The 19983-nt window shown below is 35.2% G+C and overlaps 1 protein-coding gene across 1 annotated transcript in view; it reads left to right on the top strand.

The window, feature by feature from the left end:
* The window catches only part of DYNC2H1 (dynein, cytoplasmic 2, heavy chain 1), a gene marked incomplete at its 5' end in the record, with an annotated part of 150712 nt that overhangs the window by 475 nt on the left and 130254 nt on the right, over positions 1-19983 (top strand). Inside the window, 18 exons of the mRNA XM_009072160.1 lie at positions 679-814; positions 1138-1256; positions 1796-1940; positions 3100-3332; positions 3658-3792; positions 3890-4003; positions 4201-4312; positions 4485-4609; positions 5950-6125; positions 7506-7701; positions 8790-8885; positions 10612-10764; positions 10875-10973; positions 13053-13192; positions 13332-13560; positions 14017-14144; positions 15376-15491; positions 16728-16855. Of these exons, the coding sequence (XP_009070408.1) occupies positions 679-814; positions 1138-1256; positions 1796-1940; positions 3100-3332; positions 3658-3792; positions 3890-4003; positions 4201-4312; positions 4485-4609; positions 5950-6125; positions 7506-7701; positions 8790-8885; positions 10612-10764; positions 10875-10973; positions 13053-13192; positions 13332-13560; positions 14017-14144; positions 15376-15491; positions 16728-16855 (2580 nt within the window). The remainder of the gene's footprint in view (positions 1-678; positions 815-1137; positions 1257-1795; positions 1941-3099; positions 3333-3657; positions 3793-3889; positions 4004-4200; positions 4313-4484; positions 4610-5949; positions 6126-7505; positions 7702-8789; positions 8886-10611; positions 10765-10874; positions 10974-13052; positions 13193-13331; positions 13561-14016; positions 14145-15375; positions 15492-16727; positions 16856-19983) is intronic.

Here is a 19983-nt window from a genome sequence, read left to right as displayed (position 1 = left end):
ATGCCAGTCTTGAGTCCTTTTCTTGTTTTAGATATTCTCTGATTTTACATGAAATGCATAGATCTGTATCATGCACACTGTGATGCTTTAATATGTGGCATATAGGTGTACAAGACTCTAGATTAATTTGTACAGCTACATTTTTAATAGTTTTTCTTTTTTTAAAATATTCTGAGGCTTTTCCTTCTGTTCCATCAAAGAATATATTTCCTTTTCAGACTGTTTTGTCAAAAACATTGACCATGGCTGTATTTCATAAACTGAACAAGCTGAGTTTCAACACTGAAATATTTTAAATTTCTTGAGATGATGTTAAAAAAAATTAGAAAAATACAATAACTTTTCATATTTGATTCTAGCAATTTCCAGATTCTGCTATAGAAGTATATTCCAAATCTATTTAACTTGAGAGATTTAATTAACAAATGATTTTGAACACATTTTCAAAATGCCTTTATAAACTCAAGAACTGATTTTTGGTTTTGTGATAAAAAATGTTTTCTGCAGTATTATTCTTAATTGTTAAGTGAAAAGGATGTCGTGCTTTTTCTTGACTTTAAGAAAAACAAATTATTACCTTCCCCCACCATGTTGTTGGTTGCTTAATGTGAACTTTTTTTAAGATCAATGGTAATTGCTCTATCACATGAGGCACAACTTCTGAAATTTTTGTTGCAGGATGAGAGATGGAGTAAAACATTTGATCCCAAACTCCAGAAACTTTTAAGTGAGCTCGAAGCTGGCTTGAGTACTGCTCTCAGAAGGTCAGATCCTAATTACACAGGAACGAAATTCAGTGAAGATGATGTGCGAGGTTTGTTTTGCAGTTATGTCTTTTATAGTTAATTTTAAATTAGGAGTAAATAATTTATTTGTAAGTTGAGTTTTTAGGCTTCATTATCCCAGTGACTGCACAGTCTGAAATATAACAGGTTGTGGTTAATAGACTGGAATTAGTGATGGTCATACCAAGAGATCAGAGTTGACCTTTGTACTGCTCCTAGTCAGAGGCAGAAGTTGAAGGATATTTACTTAACCATATAGTAAAAAATTGCTTTAGAAAGTATGTTCTGGCTGAAAATATTTTATAACCACTCATTTATTTCACACATAAATGTTTTCCATTGTTATTTGCAGCTATACTTACACCAACAGATGAATTTAATTTCTGGATAGAGTGTGCTCGTCATGGAAGTAAATGGTGTAGTAAAGAGAGAGCTGCTCATTTTAAAGACCTATTTGAGGACATTGCAAAAGTATGTGTTCTTTTGTTTGATCAGTGATATGTTTCTAGGCTTAATAAGAAACACTCTTCCTATGAAATATATGTCAGTATATGTACATTCTTTTCAAATATATGAATATATAACTATTTAGTTTTTTTCTTAGGCAAAAATGTAAATGACATTCATGTAGTTTGTAGTGACAAGGGTGCAGATTTGGCCATGGAATACTAAGAGCTGGTGTAGAAATACAATATGCTACAGTTTGTGAACGAGAGGTTGACTCATGAGAGTATAAAAAGGGCAGGAATAATGTTATTGTGCAAATTTTCTGGCACCTTTAAACCACTTTCTTGCATAGTGCGTCAGGTATCAGTGCGTTCTTCACATGAATAGACTTGCAAAAATGCTTATTTTTAGAGAGGATCATGACATATTCTGTAGAGCAATAAACACCAGGAAACTATACCAATTACCACCTTCAGAAAAGTATAATGTTTATTTATATATTAAATAAAATGTTTATTACAATACGAGTTACAAAGGAATCATTTTAAGGGTCTTTTTTCTAGGATTATTACAACTTGGATATTCTCTCATTATTTGAAGTTGTGGATTTGGTGGAGACGACCAAGGACACTCTTGATGGTGTGTGGAGACAAACAGAACATGATCCTTATCCACAGCCACGCATGCATAATCTCTTGGATGTAATAGGTAAACCTTTATGCAGTCATTATTAAATGAGCAGTTGAGAAAAAGTAAAATGAGCAGAGACCTTCTTCCTCCTAAAGGCACCACTAATAGCCCGCAGCATTAAGGTGTTTTTTTCTTGTAATTATGATCCAGGAATATTATTTGCCTTCTAGTATCCAGTAATTCTGCCAGTTCTGGTAGATACCTTCACACAAGATCATAGATAAGAAAAAGATGGAGTTGGAAACCTTTCAGCCTGTGGACTTGATTTTTCATGCTTCCGTTTGACTCCCTGTCTTTCTGTCAGAAGAGAAAATTTATTTACATAAACCCCAATTTTAAGGTTGATTTGGTCTATGTGGAGGTGAACAGGATGTGCAGAGAGGTTGCTTTTCTCATTCTCCTGGCAACAACCCCATAATCTGTGCAGAGAGGTTGCTTTTCTCATTCTTCTGACAGCAACCCCATAATTGGGGCAGGCATAAGACAGTGAGTTTGTCTGCTGTTGCCAGGCATGTAAGACAGTGAGTTTGTCTGCTGTTGCCAAGCGTGCGTGTGTGTGTGTGTAAGGATTGCTGAGGTCACCCAGATACTGCTGTTACTGCTGGTAAGGACAGCAAATCCAAATCCATCTGCTTCTGGTGTTGGAACGACCTCTGTTTTAACTTGGATCCAAATCCATCTGCTTCTGGTGTTGGGATGACCTCTGTTTTAACTTGTAGATATTCAAGAAATTTATTGAATCTGAAACAAAATAATCAAGTTATTGATGCATTTGTGTGGTTTGAAATCAAGACACTGGTTTTTCGATTTTCTTTTTTAGATGTGATTGGAATGTGGCGTTTGATGCAGTGGTTTGAAATCAAGACACTGGTTTTTTGGTTTTTTTTTTCAGATGTGATTGGAATGTGGCATAGCCTTTAAAGGAATTATTTTAAACAAGCATGACATCTTGATTTGTATACACTTTTGTCTTCTAGGTGGCTCATTAGGTAGATATGTTCAGAGAAAATTAGCAGCTTTGAATTTGTGGGAGGATGCTTTTCACAGTGTGGTTTGAAATCAAGACACTGGTTTTTTGGTTTTTTTTTTCAGATGTGATTGGAATGTGGCATAGCCTTTAAAGGAATTATTTTAAACAAGCATGACATCTTGATTTGTATACACTTTTGTCTTCTAGGTGGCTCATTAGGTAGATATGTTCAGAGAAAATTAGCAGCTTTGAATTTGTGGGAGGATGCTTTTCACAGTGTTAAAGAAAATCTAAAGGCTGGCATCTTGATTTGTGAGCAGTGGGTGTCAGCTTGTGAATACCTCACTGGACAACTGTGGCAACGTTATACTCTACACCCATGGAAAAATGAGAAATATTTCCCTGAACTGCTGGCCAAACTTGGTGAACGTCTTGATGAGGTAGAGATTTGAATTATACGCGTCAGTTTAATTAGGCACAGAATTAAACGACATTGCTTTAAGTAAAAAAAGGTAATTATAAGATTTAAAGTATTTCAGAGTCAGCTGGAAGTCCATAATCTGTATTTGCCTGATCCGTTCAAAAGGTTCATGTAAAAAGGGGAGGGATGGGCTGTGCTGCTTGTGCTTTTTGCTTTTAAATGTAAGTTTTATGTAAAAATACGCTGGATATATACAATATTTTTTTCTCTTGTGCTTTTTGCTTTTAAATGTAAGTTTTACGTAAAAATACGCTGGATGTATACAATATTTTTTTCTCTTACAGGTGCTAACTGTTAGAACACTGCATGAAAAACTTAGATTATTTTTGCCAGCTGGAGAGCAAAATTCTTTACGTCTTGCTCAAGTGTTTGAACCTTTTGCTGGCTTAAATCCTGTACATTATAATCCTTACACAGAGGTATAATGCTTATTTTTAGTTTATTTACCTTCTTCCGTGGCTTAATGTGATGTATATGTGTAGTCCTAAACTAACATGTTGAACTCATTGTCTCCAGCCACTATGGAAAGCAGCAGTTGCTCAGTATGAAAGAATTATTGCACCAGCAGAACAAAAAATAGCAAGCAAATTGAAGAAATTTATTTCAGAGATTCAGGACAGTCCTCAGCAGGTATGGGCATTTTTGTAGTCTGAAAACTTTCCAGAAGGTCAAGTTATTGAGTTCTTAAGAAGTCAATTTAGAGCATGGGAATAAGTACTTAGAGCCAAAAAATAGCACTACTAATTAACAGAATAATGAGTAGTGTCAGAATATGTTTAATTTTTTTCAGGAGAAAGGGATAACTTTTTAAAAACTTCATATTCCAGCTTCTTCAAATATTTCAGAAACATAAGGAACTGATAAAGCATCCAAATATAAGCAAAGAATTGCTTATTGAAAGGGAAACATTGCTCGCAGGACTGCAAGATTATGTCAAAGGTAAAAATGTATTTAAAAGTATTTAATTGCATTAGGATTCTTTACAAATATTAGAATTCATAATTTTTGTATAGAATTATGTCAGTATCCCTAGTATATTTTTAAAACTACAATAATGATCTAAGGCTGTTCTGTCAGGTTTCTGGTCTAATGGATATTTTGCTTGTGTTAGACTATCAGACAGACTTTGAAACTCGTTGCCATGGAGTTCCTGGTGATGTTTCTGGACCACTGTCAGGCAAGAACCTTTCTGAAGTTGTCAATAACATTGTATGGGTTCGGCAGCTGGAGCTGAAGGTAACAGATTCCTTTACTGTTTAGACACAGTATTATCACAGAGTGTAAACCTTGGTGTTTGAGATTTTCGTGAGTAATCCCCCACAGAAAAAATGTGGACTTCCCAAGAGTTATATAATTGAGGTTCCTTATCAGTGGTGCTGCTTGCGAAGTTGAATTTTATTAGCAGACCCATAAGATAGTATTTTTGTAATAAACTGAACTGCCTGCTTTTATGACTTTTTTTTTTAAAAAAATAAAACACCAAACCAACAACAAAAATTCAGAGAGGAGGAGTTTTTGTTAAATTTTACCCTCCAGCTTGCATTTTAAAACTGTATTGAAGACACACAGGTAACCAGATTCTGACATCCTAATTTTCACTTGTTATTATTAACCTGTGTAGTGTCCCCTTGAAATCAAAGGGGTTTCTTGGTAGTGCATTTTGAGTTTGTGCCTGCCAGGGAATTTGCTAGAGGCTATAGTAAAAATGTACAATAATTCTGTGTTCTCTTACAACAGATTGCTTTTAAAACGTATATGACTCTCTTTTAACTTATGTTGTTTTTGTTAGTCTGTATTTACACTTTAGTTGGAAAATCTGTTTTGGAAAGCATTGACCAGGGAAAAGCAAAATGTTTTTATGAACATAAGTACCATCTGCAATAACTATAGACGTGAACGGGATTAGAAGTTACTTACCCCAGAATAACTATTAGCCCAATATTATTGGCTCAGTTTTTTGGCAATTCACCTGTGATTTGCAGCAATCTCAAGGGCCCATTTCAGCTGAACCTGACAAAGGTTGGAAGTATTAAAGGCGTTACTTTCTTGTATCTCCTGCAGAGAGAGCAGCAGCAGCAGCTCAAGTTCATTTCTTCTGCGCTTAGTCTGCTAAAGACCTAGAGAGCAGTTCAGCTGATGTGTGTCACTTGTATGTCTTCTATAGGTTGTGCTAAACTTTCAAATTGCTCTAAAATCTTCACTGATTGTATTGACTAGGATTTTGATTCATTTGTCCACATGTGGATGTGAAATACCATTTGAAATACCTTTGAGTATTGTCGTGGACCTTATAGATACAACAGAAGACTCATGGGAGATTATCCCCTAATGGGGAATTAACTATAGACCAGGTGGGATACTCTGGGATATCTCAGTAGTGGTAGACACTGGTGGTGGACAACTTATTCAGACCTAGTTTATTGAAATGAGAAATTTAACATCTGGGACATAATTCAGGATTTACTTCTTTTTTTTTTCTCAATCAGGTTTTGAATCCTACTTGAATGTTTTGTACTACTGATTTTTATTGTGGTGATTGGGAAGTTAAGCTACTCTACTTTGTGATTGTGTTTAAGGTGGATGATGCTATAAAGATGTCAGAGGCTCTTCTGTCTGATTTACCTGGATTTCAAACTTTTCATCAAAGTGCAGATTCTTTTCTGCAGCACTTAAAAGTATATGAACAAGAACAATTTGATGATTGGTCTAGGAATATCCAGTCAGAACTATCAAATCCCAAGTCAGGACTTTGGTAAATACATTCTTGTTTAAATAATGTTTATTAAATAATGAAATGTGTAGTATGGTGTAATTCATTAGAACTTGACAAAGGCAGTAAGAGAAATGGACAGAATTGAAAATGAATGGAGAAACAAAATAGAAAACTTCACTATTATTTCATCATCCCTCCAGTCTTGGTTGGTAGGGTGAAGTACACGGGACAATGTTAATAACTGATCCTGCAGTTTCTGTTAGCACCTGGAATGAAACGCGTTTGGTTTGCTTGTTGTTTCTACTGGTTAACATTGGAATCCGTACAGTGATAATGTCTAGAAACCAGATGAGATTAGAGTATGGCTGTGATAAACAGATGACACATGTAAAGTAACAAATGAGTTGTCATTCACAAGAAATTTTGCAGTCTAAATAGGGCAGATAAAAGAAGGGAAAGCAAATAAATTTAAACTATGAATTGTGCTCCCCAAAACAGTGGAATTTTTAAATGGGATATTAAAATATATTTTAACAATTTTTGTTTTAGTTGATTGGGCACATACCTTCTGTCTGCATCTCTGAGTGTTGCAAGCTTCCTTTGAAAAGAGTTTGTCCACAATTTCAGAGGATACAGGAATTGATATTATGTGAAAACTTCCATTTTAGGAAAAACACTTAAGTATGACACATAAGCAGATTCTGCACTCCAATATCTGCATAGTCATCTAATTTAGTAGGACTGTAACATTTTGCTATTGGGAGATTGAAAAAAATATGAAGTGATTAATTAAAAGGAAAAGAGGTAGCTCAATGCAAAGGGGAATGCAATGGCTATGGGAACTAGAAAAAGATAAAAAAATGAAGACATAAGTAAAGCTGAGGTTTTTATGAAAGAATCCTTGAAGGATGGTGGCAGAAGCATTACTAAATTAGAAAAAAATTTGGAGTAAAATCTGAAGATAGGCTGATGTTCTTACTAGCATCTGGTTGCATATTCCAAAATACCACTGATCCAAGTCCTGGTTCTTGGATTGATTCTCTCAGGGAAATTTTTTCCCCTTTGCAGTGCTGAAGACTGGGGGTATGAAGTGCCTGCTTGAGAGAGTGTGATGGGTGCAGTGTATTTGATAAATATTGTTTAACTGTGTGCTATATGTTGACTATTGTCACATGCCAGAAAAACTTTGCAAGTGAAACCAATAGACATTGTTAATTTTCTCTTGTCTTCATTGGCTTTGAATTAAATGAAAGGTTAATTTCTGAGTAAATGAAAATGTTAGTAAATGTAGAAAAACATAACAGAATGACGTCAAGCTTTTTAGGTTGCTTTACTTTGTTATATTCTGGTAATATGCACCTATGAAAAGTTAAATATCAAATTATATTCAGTAATATGTTTAATTTGATTTTGGTTCAGTATCCAAGCTCATAGCCCTGTAATGGAGTTGGATCACGTTTCTGGAACATTAAACATACTTTATTCAGATCGTTTGGTGACTCTCCTAAGAGAAGTTCGTCAGCTATCAGCGCTTGGTTTTGCTATACCAGCTAAAATACAGCATGTTGCAAACACTGCACGAAAGTTCTGCAAGCAAGCAGTCATCCTCAAACAGGTACAAGGTTAACTGCCATGATATCTTCCTGTTCTGAATTCCCAACTTTGTTGTAGAACTTTCCTACAGTGCTGTCTTTTCTGTCTTTGTGGTTAAGCTTTTTGCTGTGCTTCTCTGTATGAAAGCAACTAGTTTTTTTCAACAAATAGCTAAGTCCATAAAAGAAAACAGAAATAAAGAAATGCTTTACAATTTCAGAATGTGTCTTCTTTTGAATTATGGTATCAAAGCCATATGAAGTTACTGTATGAATATACAAAAATAGACAAGTAATTTGTCTCCTGGTTTTAGTGTAGTTGTTACTGAAGGAAAATGTCATAAAATTAAGCAGCTTGTCCTCACTATTGCTAATTTCAAACTGGAAATAAATCAGTAAGTAATTTCATGGAAATATGTGTGGGGCTTTTTTGGGGGGGCATGTCATGTATTTTTTTGATTGCACTCAATGCTACATAAGTCTTTATTTGGCTTATATTTCAATTCAATTTCACATGAGGTGTCACTGATATCTGAGATACCCCTACCACTAAGGCAGAGATAACATAAGACCTGCAAGATACCCATGCATGTGGATCATTGACAGGTGCCCAAGTGGAAACATTCGTCATCTCAAAAGGCATTAGAAGTCTATGTGTGGACAACTAAACCAAGTTGTAGGGTATCTCTCTTACTCCAGCTGTTAATGTGGAAGTAAACAGATGTTTTTAGGTCTTGTGTCATGTCCTGGTGAATGTCATGGATACTTGAAAGCCTCTGAAATGGCACTAGATGCTTACATTTGCATAAAATAGTGGATCTGATCTGCTTAGAACAAATCAGAGACCGAACCTATTTCACTTAACGTGATGTGTAGTCACCTCAGATGTGTAAGTAGCAGGTTTTTTTCCTATTAGAATTCATCACTAGAAGAAGATAGGATCACATTAGCGTTGTGTATATACTTTATTTTTGTAAGCACTTTACTAGTGTAGTTCTCATTTCTTAATTGTATTGATTAGGCAGTACTTTCAGAAATGTCCTGCATTACACTTATTGACATACAAATATGTTTATCTGTTCTTGTAAATATAGTCTCTCCATTTTTACAGGTGGCACATTTTTATAATTCTATTGATCAACAAATGATTGAGAGCCAGAAGCCAATGATGTTACAGTCTGCTCTAGCATTTGAACATATAATTAAGGTGAAGGAATTCCCCTCTCTTTGTATTTTGATTTCAGTGGTATCTGTGCATATTTTTCTGTGTTTATTGCTGGACTTTTTAACTGCAGCTTTTCTACACAATCAGTGCCATCTGTTTAATTAGCATTTATTGAAATCAGTGGGTATTTTTTACAAAATACTGTCATTTAGACAACTGCTTACTCCTTTTGACCTTCAATATTAAGTGTAATAAGCTCTCTCAGGAATTATTTTTAGTTAGTGAGGTAATTCCTGTTTTTATAGTTCTAAATAATATTATTTTGGTTTATTTATCCTTTTTATGGAGATAAATTAGTATTAAGGAATGTTTTAACTTTTTTCTGTTATTAAGTCTCTCTGGATTTCGTAATTCTCCTTAATATCTCTGATTCATGTTTAGGGCAGTTGAAAAGCAGGTAGTTTCTGGTTTAGATTAAGAACAAAGAATCTGTGGATTTACCTGATTATTAACTTATACATGCAGTTTGTTACAGTGAATTGGTGTTCAGACATGAAACAGTTGTTGGGAGAGTAGTGATTTTTTTTGGTAACTGCTAGGAAGTTCACTATCCTTAAAGAAGCTTTAGATTCTTTTAAGGAATTTGGATCAATTTGGAGGACTTTATTTATTTTAGTTTTTCTGCTTTGAAGGGACAATAAGAACACTACTACAGTCTACATTTTTTAAACAATGTATCTCTATTATATAATGTCTGGAGAAGTATGTCTGTCATGAATTTCATTTTACTGGTTTTGATCAGTTTCAAGCACTTCAGCCTTTTCCAACACTCTTACAGTGTGAGACTGGTTGATGAATTGTAACATGCCCTTAAGCTCTGTCTTGAGCAAGAGAATAATGCCTCCAGATCAAGCATTACAGAAATTATTAGAAACTCACTCCTGAGAACCATTTTGCAAGCCAGATTGTAAGAGTGGGGCTGAGAGTAGAAGGGATGTTGGCATTAGTTCATGGAAAATGGTGGAGACTGCAAGCCAAACTGTAGGTTCAACAGTGTCCTGGAAAAAGGCCCCGAACTGTCTCTTAAATTTTCCTTGGGCTGGCTGCAGATTATGCCACGGATTCTTTTAGTGTCCAGATCCTGAGGTGGTGGTGGTGAAGAAGTGTTCAAAGCCACAGCATACTCTCCTATTTAATGTGATTTCTGCCCTGCATCTCTTAGGAATAGGTCTAGCTGTGGAACTTCAGATACTTTCTACTTGGCAAAATGCATGAAATCACCAGGGTCTGTAAAACTCCCAGAGAAATGAAACTCCCCAAAGCTGCTTATGAGTCAGTGGAGTTTTACATTGTAATTAAAAAAACCCCAACACTTTCATGATAAACATGTGAAGTTGATTAACAATAGTTAGTGTCATATTTTTGGTTTTGTCTTTTGCAGAACAAAGAGAAAGAGAGGAGTTTAAGGTGTCCTCTCATCTTAAGCTGTCTGCTTATGTTTATGGGGCAGAAGTCTCAATGTCAGTGAATTTATTTCAAACTCTGTTAAGAATCCACATTAATCCTTCCCCAGTGCATTGATGTAGCTGTAATGCTATGCCTACATGTCTGTGATTTGCCAGATTATTATGTGTCTAGTGAAACAGGGAAAGGGAGATCCTCCATTTTTCACTAGGAGTAAAAAACTTTCTCATATTATCACTTCCTGTATGCTAGCTGGTAGACTGTGTTTGTCATTAAATTTTATGAAGTTTGTATGTTTTTAAAGCATTCAAAATCTGGTCCTGGAGGAAAAGCTCAAATAACATGGGATAATCCCAGAGAACTGGAAGCTTATATCCAAAAACTCCAAGCTGCTGCTGAACGACTTTCCACTGAAAACAGAAAGCTAAGAAAGTGGCACACAAACTTCATTGAAAAGGTATATTTTCCAGATGAAATTGGAATCATGTCTCTTATAGCTTACCTTACCCTCTCTTTCATTCATGTGGTGATAAGTATGTTTATTACTCTTTAAAATTCTTTTTACAGGTTATATCGCTTATGAATATTGATCTACTTCGGCAGCAGCAACGTTGGAAAGATGGACTCCAGGAGCTGAGAACTGGTTTTGCCAGCCTCAAGTCTCAGGCAGGTTTTCATTATCATATAGCAAACTGTGAACATTTGACTTTTTAAAAGTAATCAAGGTTTAAGACTCAAGCATGATTGAATTAGTTTTGATTAAGGAGTTACTAGCTGGCTCAGGAAAACCAGCTGTGTATTAGTTGATGCCAGACATGAGCTAAAATCTCAGATGAGGAGGATGAGGATAATCTTTTTTGTGTCATACGAGTAATGGGAGAAGAACATTTGGTCAATGACAAGTGTTAGTCGAAGAAATGGGAAAACCTTAGATCATGTAGAGCGTTGTGTCTAAGCTGTTGATGCAAAGTGAACCACAGAAATTGGTACAGATATATGTGATCCCCAGACAGAACAGAACACACCTATAAAATTTAAAATTAAAATGCATTTCTGACGAATAATGAAAAAACTATGTTTCTAGTTGTTCACTTACCAGCTGTCAGCTTTGAGAGTGGAATCACAAAATCATTTAGGCTGGGAAAGACCCTTAAGATCATTGAGTAAGATTGGAAAGATTTTGATTAATAATATCATATTATCAAAGTAATTAAGTGATATTACTATTGCCTAAGATATTTTGAGTTATCATTCAAGTCAGTTTAATTTTTTCCCGTAGCCTTCAACAGTCAAAGGACTATATTCTTAGATGGATATGTTGTTCTTTGTCTTTCTAATGCATCCAGATTATTTTAGTTGGTGTTTGCCAGTAAAATAAATGTAGTATTTTTATGGTATTTTATTTACAATATTGTTTTCAATTCTCAAGATAATATGAATAATAAATAAGTGCATTGATTCAGTTTGTAGTTTATAATTTCTTTTGAAATTTAGTTTTTAGGTTTTTATCTTGAGCTAGGTATATTTTGTGAAAATAATCTATATTTTGTTAGATCAGTTTGAAAATTGTTTTGGTGTTACAGAATATTTTTAGATGGAAAATTAACTGTATTCAGTCACTTTTTTGAAATTTTTGACTAGAAGTGATAAAATTTAACCAAATGTATCTTGTTTTCACCATCCAAAAATTAGAAGATGATATAGTCTTATTGCTGTTGTCATTAAGATTTTACATATATCTTAAAAGACCCTATTTAAAATTGTCTTAATGCTTAATTGAGACAATTTCAGATTTTCTTAATCTCTGGAACCTTTGTGTTGGAACAGTTGTAGGGCAGACCTTAACTATGTAGCTTCCTGCAGCAACCCTGGGCTACCTCCAAGGCCCTGTCTGAAAATCTCTATTGAGTTAAATAAGAGAACCTGTTAAGATGGAAGAAGTTTCTAATTTATTTTATAGCTTGTGTTGCTCTTTTGAAAATCCCTGGATTACTTGCAAGTGACCATTTACAGTCTCGAGTGTATGGTACGGCTTTACACGTTCTTACAGTGCAATGTAGCAGGTTCCAATGAAAATCTGAATTCTTTGAGGTAAAATCTTATGTCTACTGATTAGTTAACATTGATCTGTGGAAACACACAAGAATTTTTGGAAGTACTATTTAAAAGGTAGCTTACATTTGATAAGAAAATAAAAGGTGTAATACAGGTTTAAATCTCCCATTCTGCTAACTCTTTATCTTATTTCTAGCAGAGTCCTGTGCATTTTAGAATAACCTTGAACAGTCTCGTAGTAAACCAATGGGTGGTGACCCTCAGTGAAGTTCTTATGCTGAACTTTCATAGAGACTGGTTTGATTTGGATATGGTTTTTTTATTCCTATATTAATTTGAAATAAATTCAGTAACTTTAGATCTTCTTAATATTCAAACTGGTCACATAATCAAAGAATATCTTGAGTTAGAAGGGACCCACAAAGGCCATCAAGCCCAACTCCTGCTCCTCACAGGACTACATAAAGGCAAACCATATGATTTTAGTATGGTGTCCAGATGGTGCTTAAACTCTTAAAGTCTGGGTGCTGTGACCATTATCCTGGGGAGTCTGTTCCAGTGGTGTGATCCTTCATGGAATTTTAGCAAGATCCTGGTCTTCAGTCATTGTACTATGCAGAGTTTCAGGCTATAATTATGGTTTGAAGAATAAACTAAAAGGAAAATAAAAATAAAATTGTTAAATTTTAGGGTTTCAAATCGAGTGATATGAAAGCTTGGAGGCAACACTGGAATCATCAGCTTTACAAAGCTCTGGAGCATCAGTATCAAATGGGCTTAGAAGCACTCAATGAGAATTTACCAGAGATAAATATTGATCTAACATTCAAGTAAGATTTTGGTTTTTTTCTCTTATAAGAAAGTATTCATTTTCAGATTGCATTACTTGCATCTTTGAGGTCTTTCCCAATGCAGTTGATTTTATGATTCTAAGACACTAGTTTTTCTATGATTTGTTTCACTTTTTAGGCAAGGCCGGTTGCAATTCAGACCTCCTTTTGAAGAAGTACGGGCTCGATATTATAGGGAAATGAAGAGATTCATCTCCATTCCAAATCAGTTTAGGGGAGTTAGTGAAGTAGAAGATGAGTCTATATTCACTGTTATGACTGAGAGAAACGCAAATGGATTCCTGACTGCTTTCAGTAAAGCAGAGGATTTGTTCAGAAGACTGTCAGATGTTTCTAATCAATTCAAGGTATTTTCAGTATTTGGCTGACTCATGTTTTTTTTTTTTTTTGTTTAGATTTGTATCATTTTATGCTTCAGATGTTCTAGAAGTACTGAGCATTTACATGTGCATTATTGTCCTTTTCTGCAAGGCATATAAGCAGAAGCTTAGTAAGTCCATCCATGTGAAGCTGACCACTTAAGCACATGCCTAACGTGAAGTATATGTACAGTTCCCCTTGAAGCCTCTGTATTTTAGTTGTCTTTTCAGTCTTGCTGTTTTTATTATCCTTAAGTTTTTGAATATGTTTTGTACCTCCTGATTTTTGTGCTAAAAGAATTGGTATGTCATTGAAGGAGCAATTGAAAGTTAATGAGAATGTAGCTTGGAAACATTATTAATGTATTTTAATATTATTGAGAAACAATTTTCTTAGTCTGGAAAATATTTCTTTTCCATGAAATCAAAAATGATGCTGTAAAGGAATGGATCGTAATTGGCCAAGTAGATATAGAACCTTTGGTGACGACACATCTTTCTAGCAAACAGGACTGGGAAAAAAACTTCAAGGCATTAAAAGTGAGAGGGAAAGAAGCAGAACGTCTTCCAAGGTATAGTGTAACTCTGTTATTTTGTTTGAATAGCGTATTCTGTCAGATAATTTAAAGATATTAGTAAAATACAAATTTTCTTTTTATGTGGAAATATAGGTAGCATTTCAAGTGTTTTTAAAATATTGATATACTTTTTAAATGTTTAGTTTTTAATTTTCTTAGTTTTATTTTTAGGCACTTACTCTCTTTTATCTGTGTAACCTTCTCTGAAAAGTTGTAATGATTTCCTTTGATATGATGGAAAAACCCCTCAAAATTCAGAGCTGATTCTAAAATATTACAAAACATGATGATATTATCAGATCTTTTAGCTAAGTACTGTACATGTGAAGTACATATGGCAGCTGGGAACAGACTTAGTAAGTGCTTATATATGAAATAATTCCTGTACTGAAACATTTGATTATCTCTTAAAACTTTCAGTTTAAAATATGCTAGTGTAGGCTTTTATTCTTACATATATTGATATGGAACTTATTGTACTGTATGGTTAAAGTTCTCAAGTGAAGCTGGTAGGAATCGTGTTCAGAGTGAAGAAAAAGAGGTGAACATTACATGCTGGAGAAAGTTCTCAAGTGAAGCTGGTAGGAATCATGTTCAGAGTGAAGAAATCATGTTCAGAGGTGAACATTACATGCTGGAGGATGGACTGTTAGAACTTGTTGGATAAGTGATATTCTGAGTAATAAATATTTCTTTGAGTTCATGGACAGACTGAGGTGAATAGAAGGACAATTGGCTGATGTGTGATATAGGCAGAAGCAACATGTGGCTAAGAAGTGCCATGAGTTGAAAATAGTGGTCTTGGTGGAGGATACTCGGGAAGGTATCAAATAAGGCAAACCTTTCCTTTAGTGTTCTTTTGGCATCTATTTATGGCCAGTGTGAGATATTACATATGGGGCCTTGAAATGACTCATTATGGCTTTCCTTCTGTTCTCGTAGGACTATTGAAGGTTGGGTTAAGTAAAGTGTCATGGAAATTAAAGATTTAAAGACATGAATATACAAATAATAAAAGTGTTTTTCTTTTGAGTGTTTTATAAATATTTCAATATTATGAGTTATTTTCCCAATAAGCTGTGACTTTTATTTGTAGAATTACGAAGGAAATACTTTATTAGGCTACAAAACCAGGGTAAGCTATAGATGGGTATAGATCTTAAGAGATCCTGATATGTAAGTATGCTACTGAATATTTGCTATCTTTTAATCTTTTTTCTTGAAGCACCATCAGGATAGATTGTTTAACTGTTAATTGCAACCCTGTGAAAACTGTAATCGATGATTTCATCCAGAAGTTGTATGATGTTCTCGTCATTTCTTTGAGAAAATCTATTCAAGGTAAAGAACTGTAGTGGATAGTTTGGCATTTTTTGTGTTTCTGTTGTACTTGGGGACATTTGTGTTAATGTAGTCCTTTTAAGAAATATTTTACTCTCAGGCACTCTGAGCTGCAGAAATGACAGTGCAGAGAAAGCAATCTGTTACTACTTTTTCACTGCAGGCCTAACCTAAGACCCTTTGATGTCCATGTGTATCTTTTCCATTCACTTGTTTTGGCCACATCTGTTCCAGATGCAAAAGAATACATATGAACGTTACTTTGCTTGTTTATTTTATCTGAAGGGAAATTTCTTTGTCATTTCAGAGAGGAAAATTTATTTGATATTTTAAGCAGGAAAATTTCTGAGCTGTTTGGGGAGGCATCATGAAATGTTGTAATTAAAAATATTATCAGATTTTTCTTTCAAAAATTGAAATACTTCATGAAGAGTCTTAAATAAGCTAGCCTTATTCCATACTGTTACTTGTCAGATTGTCAAACACAGAATGTTAAAGAATGCAAAACTTTTCCCTGTTTTTGGGTGGTATATCTATAACTGGAACTGTAAGACAAGTTAGAATAAGACGTAGATGATTAGCAATAACAGTGCTTTGTGCATGGGAAAAACAGAACAGGGAGTGTGCAGAAAGTGAATTCTTTACATAGCCTGAAAGATGAATTGTTTCCTGGAAGATGGATTAGTCCCTGGAACTGTACACTTCCTTCCCTTGTACCAAAAAAAAGATCTGTCTTGGTAGGAAAATGCAGCATTGTAGCTTAATCAAGTTTTTGTTTGTGAATCTTTTCAATATGTAAAGCAAAGTGACTTTAGTTATCTTCTTTAAAAGAACCAAACCAAACCAAAGCAAAAAAATCAACTAAAACTGAAAGAACCCCAAAGCAATTTTAACATCTGTTTTTCTTCATTTACTCCACAAAAGACCTATACAGGTTTTGAATGTGTAAATAAATGTCTTACGCATTTATGTTTAATACTCAGAAGGGACTCTGATCATGGTCTAAATCTTACACTAAATGCAATGTATTACATTATGAAAGCTATGTGGATACACAAATGTGCAATTTTTGTTGAGGCAGCGTATAAGATTGGAGTCTGCAATTTTTAAAGCAAATACTTTGCATAGTGTATGGTATCTTATGACAATGTTGTATCACAGTACATTTGTCTGAGTTGGATATTTATAACTGCAAATATTTTCTCCGTGATATCTTTGTTTTCCACCTTTATGTAGCTCACCTAGGTGATGTTTCTTCGTTTCTCAATGATGCCATGGAAACATTAGTGATTAGGCCCCAGACTGTAGAGGAAATAGCAGAAGACAATTTAAAGTATTTGAACCTACGTGAACAAAAAGAAGGGGTAAGATACTATTTTATCATGTCCAGAACAACAGCTGTAAAAAATGTAATTGCTTTCTAGTATAGAAACTTACACTTAATATAGCTAGTATAGACCATGCAGTGGCTATATAGAGTCAGGGCAGTAGTCCATGTAACCCACTAATTTGTCTCCAGCAGTACAGTAGCTTGCCTAAGAGAAAATATAAAATCAGGGTAGTGTGCTTGAAATGTTTCCATACTTCTAAACTCCAACCAGAGCTTTTAATTTTTATGTGGGTCCTGAGCATATTGTAACATGCAATGGATTTCTCTTCCACAGCCTTACCTCATCTTCTCTTGAAAGCAAATACACGTTTGGCATCCAGACTATACTCTGGTAAAGTGTAGATCCATTACCCATGACATGAATGATCTCTCCTTTTATTTATTTATTTTTCACTTGCCATCTGTTAACTTCATACCGCTTATGTTTTATATTGTAAGAGATATGAACCAATCAGTTCCTGTTCTTCTTTTCATGACACATGATTGTATTCTACTTTCTTGTGACCTGTATCAGCCATCTTTTTTCTAGATTGAAGAGTGTTAGTTTATCTCATCTTTTCTTATGCATAAACCCAGTCATAACTTTGATCATCCTTGTTGCCTTTTGGTAAGTGACTCCTAACACTTGATTTGCTTCCAACTGCTTAGATTAAGCTGGCGTTTTTATAAAACTAGCTGTCATAATCCCAAGATATCAAGCCTGAAGTGCTGAAGCCTGAACTCAAATTGTGCATTTGAAATTTATTTTTTCTCATATATGTCGCTTCATGGTTATCTATTTTAATTTTGCTTGTCACTGGTATTATCAGTCACTGTTTCTTCTTAGTTCATTCTGCAGTATTTCACAGGTGAACTATTTTAATGCCTGGAATAACAGTACTGTCAGTAACTATCTCACAGGTTGGTCTCCTTTTCCAGCTCTTTAATACCTTGAGCAGTCCAGCACAGGTACCTACAGAACTCCATGGGTGACCTTTTTCTGTTGCAGAAACTAGCCATTTTCTCTTTACCCAATCAATTACCTGCACAAGAACCTTTGTTCCTCTGTCAAGATTTCCCTAAGTGCCTTTGGTGAGGGTTTGCATTAAAAGCTTTTTTGAAACTCAGTTGGAATACATAATGTAATTTTCTTTCATCTATACCCTTACTGATGCCTTTAAAGAGCTCTGGTTCTACGAAGTTGTGGAATTCTGCAAAACCTATATTAACTCTTCCCAAGCGGACAATATTTATCCATTGAAGGATTCAGTTCTAAGTGAGTGCATCTCAGTTTAGGTGTGTATGCCCAAGTGTCTGCAATGTGTGTGCTGTTAATACACTCAACAGAAGTCTGGTTCAATTGCCCACAAGGGCACTTCTAGAGTTACTGAAATGCGTTTGCAACATCCACGCAAGGCTGATGGACATAACAGAGAAGTTCTGGGAGGCCTCTACCTTTATGTAGTTGCAACTGGAGACCAGGGAAGTGCCCTAGGGCATCTCAGATGGCCTGAAACAGGTAGTTGTGAGGAACTGCACCAAGTTCCAGTGGTATCGTCAGCTGCAATGTGGAGAAATTAATTTCTCTCTGGGATAGGCACTTTGTGGCTGATCCTCTTGAATTGATTTCTTACCTCCAGTAAGTGCTCAATACGTAGATGTCTACCGTTTTGGGGATGCCCTTGGCATATCAGAGCTTCACACAGGGCTGGTAGGTAAGAACCAGAACATATTGGAAGCCCCATAACTTCTGGGGCAAATGGGATAGAGTAGGAGATCTCAAGTGGTGCTGAAAACCTCTGTCATTAGGTGTCCAAGACCTTGGTTTCAACAATCTTACTTGGTGATAATGGAGTTTTAGATGCCTGCTTAACAAGTCCATATACAGACATCTAATTTTAGCTTAATCTTTATTATTGATACAGATTAGCTGTTTGGCTGCTTACTCAGTAGAGACTGGGTTAGGTTGGGTACAATTATTTACATTTTATAGGGACTCTGGGAGAATTTTTTGAAGTTGAGAGGAATTGCTTCTTATTATTAGTACTTGTTGTCTCTTCTTAATTTTTAAAGGAAAACATGCATAGCAGGACATTTTGGTAAATGAGTAGAACTGTATATGTTTATCTCAGATGATTCTTCTGAATTACATAGTTTAAAAGAGTTTTGGGGTTTTTTTTAGATCTTGTTGGCTCTTAATTTGTAGGGATAAAAGAAGGATTTTTTTCCCCATAGTATCAAGTGAAAAAAAAGGTGCTCTTTTATATGAGTATAGTTTCTATTTATTTGAAGTAAAGGGGAATATTGTATGGCATGGAATAACTCTGCGTGGATGTGCCTCATGGTTGAGATAAAGGCAGTTTAATAGGTAAAGCAAAAGCCGCACACAGACAAAGCAAAACAAGAAGTTAATTCATCACTTCCCCTGGGCAGGCAGGTGTTCAGCCATCTCCAGGAGAGCAGGGCCCCATCATCTGTAATGGTTACTTGGGAAGACAGATGCAGTTACTCAGAACACCCCTCCCTTCCTTCTTCTTCCACCAGCTTTCTCTGCTGAGCATGATGCCATATGGTATGGGATGTCCCTTTGGCCAGTTGGGGTCAGCTGTCCAGCTGTATCACCTCCCAACTCCTTGTGCACACTCAGTCAGCTTGCTAGTGGGATGTGGTGAGGATCAGAAAAGGCCTAGACTCTGTGCAAGCACTTCTCAGCAGTAAGGAAAACATCCCTGTGCTGTCGACATCATTTTTCATCACAAGTCCAAAACACAGCCCCATGCCAGCTGCTATGAAAATTATTGACTGTATTCCAGCCAAAACCAGCACCCATATATATACATATTTACTGATTTCTGTTCCTCTGCTGCTGTTCTTCAATCTGACTGAGTCAATCTCTGCAATATGTAAGGAAGTACTTAGCTGTTTCATCATAAATATTCACTTCTGTTTATCTCATCTCAGGATGAAGATTTAGAATTTCTCTAAATACATCATATATTGTTTTTCCAATATTTTAATGTTATTCTGTAAGCATCTGTATATGTGTATTATTTGTGCATACGCAGTTGCTGATTCATATGTATTTGCTTATCTAAATGGCTAAACAGGGTTTGCTGAATTTTT

Source organism: Acanthisitta chloris, unplaced genomic scaffold (assembly GCF_000695815.1).
Source record: "Acanthisitta chloris isolate BGI_N310 unplaced genomic scaffold, ASM69581v1 scaffold7743, whole genome shotgun sequence".
Classification (NCBI taxonomy): Eukaryota; Metazoa; Chordata; class Aves; order Passeriformes; family Acanthisittidae; genus Acanthisitta; species Acanthisitta chloris.
This window is presented reverse-complemented; position numbering and strand designations above follow the sequence as displayed.